The sequence below is a fragment of the Telopea speciosissima genome, chromosome 10 (assembly GCF_018873765.1).
Source record: "Telopea speciosissima isolate NSW1024214 ecotype Mountain lineage chromosome 10, Tspe_v1, whole genome shotgun sequence".
Lineage (NCBI taxonomy): Eukaryota > Viridiplantae > Streptophyta > Magnoliopsida > Proteales > Proteaceae > Telopea > Telopea speciosissima.
This window is the reverse complement of record NC_057925.1, coordinates 48,568,431-48,573,874: the sequence shown is the minus strand read 5'-3', so window position 1 is coordinate 48,573,874 and position 5,444 is coordinate 48,568,431. Positions and strand designations below refer to the sequence as shown.

Sequence of the window (5,444 nt, the reverse complement as noted above, 5' to 3'; positions counted from 1 at the left end):
ATTTTGATCTGGCAATTCAATTAGCATGATAAACAAAATGTATAGTTTGGTCTATAATCGAACCATGAGAAGCATCCAATCATCCAGATAATGTTTCGATCATATGATGAAGATTCAAAATGAATGATTTAAATGCTCATAACTGATAACCTAGTGAAGCTTTGTGGTTTCCATAATTGAAGATGTCAAATGAATTGTCATGATCCAAATCAAAGATTTAAAATATCTCAAAACATGATGTTGAACCATAAACTTTAATTGATATCTTTCAAAGTATTTAGGAATTTAGGCCATGTATGTTTGATAGGGAAAAAAAATGAGGTGAGAATAAAAGGATAAGATACTTTGAAGGTTTTCTATAAAATTTCAAAAACTAAAGTTGTTTGTTTGCATAGGATGTAAAACAACGGACAGTATGTATTAAATGTTTTGTTTGCTTATGTGGTAAGAAAAGTATCCATCCCCACCCTTCTTCGAAGTTACAGTTTGTGGTAGCATGCAAACTGCGCTCAGACAACCCCCTAGAAATAACCACCTGCCCCCTATAAAATGAAAATTCCCCTTGGTCAATACCCCTACATATCCCCTCATTGCCCCCGCTAGTGCAAGGTCATGCGACTAAGCAACGTTCTTCTTCCCATATTATTATTTTATTATTTCACCACTTTTTTTTGTAAGATACCGTCAAATTTAGCTCGTCTCCAGGGAGCCCAGCACGCCCAGGGTGCTGCCAGCCGTTGGGCTATACCGCACATATCCCTAGGCATGCATCAAGATGTGTGCGGCACAACTCAACCGCTGGATGCCCCCTGGGCACTAGGCTCCCTGGAGGTGATCCTGATCCCCCTTTTTTACTTATCAAATGAATGGAGCTTTAGGATTTATTCCACACTAATTGATGGTATCTGGTAGAAGTACACCAAAGGTCCAAACATTTTGCTATAGGGTTTGTAAACAAAAGAAGGTCAAATAGTGAAACCAAAGGAACAAGTACAATGTTGGAAGACTGGACTTTCCAATCTTAGATCAACATTGCTTGGAGGCTTATAATAGCGAGAAAAAAATTGGCAGCAACACATGTTCCTGCTGCCCCCAATAGTAAATGCAAACGTAAAATTGGAATAATCCTTTTCCCCTTTGGATTCACAAATACCCTCTTAAGTTTTAGTATTTTATTCCAAATCGACGCCTACAATTGGGACAGTAGGAACATGGAAAGAGACTTCTTTACTTCCAAGGCGGGCTGTATTTCTGTGCACCCAACTTTGCTCCACATACAAGGCAGCGGAAAGTACCGCCTTGCCCCTGCCCGAGCGAGAGTAAGGCGGTGCTTTCTGCCCGCCTTGTATGCTGGGCAAAGTTGGGCGTACAGAAATACAGTCCACCTTGGAAATAGAGGAATCGGATCCGTAGGAACATAGCTGCACCCCAGGCAGCAGCCAATTTTCGTCCAGCTAACTCTGCACGTGGCCGGTCATCAAAGATTAAAAACAAAACTTGAAGCCGAAACCAAAATTTTCAAGCAGTAGTAGCTAATATTTATCATGTTTCTAAGGCCAAATAATAAAGACAGCAGACCCACTATAAAGTAGTAGACCTACTTGTTTTTACGGCACTCCTTTAATATCCCCCTTGTGTTCAGCCATTTCGTTCCTTCACCATGAAAAAGCTCTATAAAAACACTAAAATCTACTGCAACTCTGCAACACTAATCTCTCTCTCTCTCTCTCTTTAAGTTTCTTAAAATGCTACACTTCTCCCTCTTCTTTCTTATTTCCTTCTTCTCATGTGTTTCCTCCTTCATTTTCTCCCCAAACATTGAAGCCCCAAGTCCAAGTCCTGAAGCAAACGAATGGTATGAGCTTATATAGCTATAGTTCATTTTGTAGTGTTATAAACTCTTATTCTTGGTTTATCTCTCCTCCTTTTGTGTTGCACTAGAGCATCTGAGATGCTCAATGTAGATTGAGATATAGATTTGTGGATTAATGGATGTATTTTTGAGTTTGTTTTAGCTTGATTCTAAGGATTTCGTTGATGGCAATGCCGAAGGTCGATCCTTGGTTTCAAATTTAGTGATCTTTTTCTCTTTTGAAATATCATGAACAGTTCTTGTAGGTTGTGCATCTTTTTCGAGTAAATATAGAATAAAGAGAACATTTAAATAAGTTTGATTTTTTTATCAAGTCGAAAAAACCTATTTTCCAAAAATCTCTTCTTTCTCTTCGGGATCGAATGAAGGTTCAAATCTATTTTCCTTATTTTTGTTGTTTTTTAGGTATGCCTGGACGTTAATCCTGTACATCCTTTTTCATATTTTACTAAAACCCAGGAACTCACCAAGAGCACAACCAAAGAATACACACCCATGCAAGACTGGCAACCCCATCGATGACTGTTGGAGATGCGACCCCGAGTGGCACAACTACACTAACCGGAAAATACTTGCAGATTGCGCTGTTGGGTTTGGCCGTAACGCGACCGGTGGCCGTGACGGTGAGTTCTACGTGGTGACCGACCCAGAAAACGATGACCCTATCGACCCAATTCCCGGTACGTTACGATATGCAGTCATCCAAGAAGAACCCTTATGGATCATCTTTGAAGGTGATATGGTCATTAGACTAAAAGATGAACTCCTTTTTAACTCATTCAAAACCATAGATGGAAGAGGAGCTAAAGTGGAAATAGCAGGTGGACCTTGTATTACACTATCTTATGTAACTAATGTTATCATACATGGAATCCACATCCATCATTGTAAGCCAGGAGGGAATGCCATGGTTAGGAAGTCACCTAATCAGTATGGATGGAGGAATATCTCTGATGGAGATGGGATTTCAATCTTTAGCTCTGCTCATGTATGGATAGATCACTGCACTCTCTCTCATTGCCATGATGGGCTCATTGATGTCACTTATGGATCTACTTCCATTACCATCTCCAACAATTATATGGCTTACCATGATGAAGTTATGCTTATGGGTCATAGTGATGACTTTCTTCTTGATAAGAATATGCAGGTTACCATTGCTTTCAATTACTTTGGAGAAGGCCTAGTTCAAAGAATCCCCAGGTATTTAAAAAAAAAAAAGGGTGAAAAAGTACTACATCAAGATAGATTATTAATGTCAAGTGACATTGAAAGAGAAGAAGCAGTACTGGCACTATTCCATGGGTCCATTGTGTGTCTTAACCCAGATAGATTATTAAATGATTGAGAACCCATTGATTAAGACATGGACTGAGTTACCAACAGCTGCCTAGTGCAGTTGGTGAGCTGTGGTGCACGTCATGCCCATGCTAATCAGGAGGTCTCGAATTCGAGTCTCTTCTCTGGTATCTTCCTCTTTCCTATCTCCTCCTAAAAAAATAAGATATATATAAAAGCTCCCAATCCCAAAAAAAAAAAAAGACATGGACTTAGTTTTCCCTTGGGTCATCCATGGTGAAGGAAGAATCTTCTCACCTTCAGGGTTTTAAGAGTTGGATCGGATCAATCCCGATTCTCCCTTGGCTCGGGTTGATCCTATATAAAAATACTAATGCTTGGAATATGCTGATTTCGAGGCCGCTCTGGTTCAGAATAAGCCAAAATCAAATCCCAATTATGGGTTTTTAAACCCTAATCTGATTGAACCAAAAAGGCATTTGTGACAATGAACAATAGAGAATAGGAGTTAATGATGAATCTAAATTCGAATCATTAGATCACAACATGTGAAGGAAAACTTTATCTATTAAATGGTTCATCTTCATCGTGGGTGAAGGAAAATTAGATTCATATGTAACTAGTCCTCTTATGTCTACATCGGCTTAGTCTGTAAAAGTAATACGGGAAATGTTCTTTGCACTGGGAGCGTAGGATGTACCCAGACACATGGGGGTAAGCGAAATGATCGCCCCATCCCCTGAATAACCAAAATGGTTGTTGCCTCCTGCCCCACGAGTTTGGGCGCAGCCTGCACCCTGTATGCTCCCGGACAAACAACATAGCCCCAAATAATAAATAGGAACTTGACTTGTTTTGACCCCAGGAAGGTAGGATTTGATCCCAAGGCCTCAATACAACTAGCTAAAGCCCTTACTAACTGTGCTAGCCTGCGCCTTATTAATCACATTTAACTCTTTCAACTAAAAATACCAAAACAGTTTTTTATTAATTAATCTGGTTTGGTTGCAGGTGTAGACACGGATATTTTCATATTGTAAACAATTTATATAGTGGTTGGGAGATGTATGCAATCGGTGGAAGTGCCAATCCAACGATCAACAGTCAAGGGAATTACTTCATCGCACCCAATAGCAATTCCACCAAGGAAGTAAGTCTCTCTCTCTCTCTCTCAAACTAACACCAATGCCAATACGAATACATATCGGTCGTATCAGACCTTATCGGCCTGATTTCATATCAAAACACCATATTTTTTCATAAAAAAAAGCCATCTGTGTTGTATGACTTGTATTGGCTGATCCGTATGAGTCGGGTATCGGTAATGATCACGACGATTCCAATATGATTCGACCGATCCGATACCAATTCCTTAAACCGTGGAAACTATTCGTTGCGTTGATGATCTGGTGAATGGATAGGGAGTTGGAAAATGCCATGCAGATTCCAGTCCAATGGTTGACACTGATATCGTCTCCTCTTTCCCTTGTGTTTTCACTTCTTACTTGACAGGTAACTAGAAGAATAAACTCATTAGAGAATGAATGGAAGGAATGGAACTGGAGATCAATTGGGGATCTGATGCTAAATGGAGCATTCTTTACGTCTTCTGGCAACAACAATTCACAGAACTATGTAAAGGCTTCAAGCATGTTTGCAAGGCCAGCTTCACTTCTAACCACTCTTAATGTAACTGCAGGGGTTCTCAGTTGTCAAATAGGATATATTTGCTAAAGTTCCCATCACCATCAGGAGAGATGTCTTTCCAGTTTCAACTCGAGTGCATCTACAGGAGCTCTCAATGCCCAGATAGGCTTCATCTGCAGTTCATTCCAACAGTTCTCTTTCCAGTTTCAACTCTTGAGTGCATCTACAGGAGCTCTCAATGCCCAGATAGGCTACATCTGCAGTTCCTTCCAACAGTTCTTCTTTCTTGTTTATTACAAAAAAAAAAGTCTCTCCACCAATTTGCTTTCATGTTATGTATTCATTTTACTTCCAATTTGAACACTTCTATCACCCATCCGGCTTTGTCTGGTTGCAAGGGAAATAAAGGGAAGGGAAGTGAAATTGATCAAATCCATGCTAGAGTGAAAGGTTTTGTGATTATTACCTCACATAATGGTGTAACAAACTCCAAAGACATGATTACAAGAACTTTCATTTTTTCTTTTCAAAACTTATTTCACTTATTCACCCAAAAAAAAAAACAAAAAAACCTTATTTCACTTCTTTTACTTGCAACCAGACACAGCAATCACAAGACAAGCCC

The 5,444-nt window shown here is 39.6% G+C and overlaps 1 protein-coding gene across 1 annotated transcript; it reads left to right on the top strand.

Moving 5' to 3' along the window:
- Window positions 1-316: 316 nt before the first annotated feature.
- LOC122643672 (probable pectate lyase 18) lies at window positions 317-5,172 on the top strand. The gene is made up of 5 exons (XM_043837272.1): window positions 317-321; window positions 2,279-3,076; window positions 4,184-4,322; window positions 4,685-4,983; window positions 5,084-5,172. Exons 1-4 carry the CDS (start codon window positions 317-319, stop codon window positions 4,904-4,906), a joined length of 1,164 nt encoding a protein of 387 aa, XP_043693207.1. The 3' UTR covers window positions 4,907-4,983; window positions 5,084-5,172.
- The last annotated feature ends 272 nt before the right edge of the window (window positions 5,173-5,444 follow it).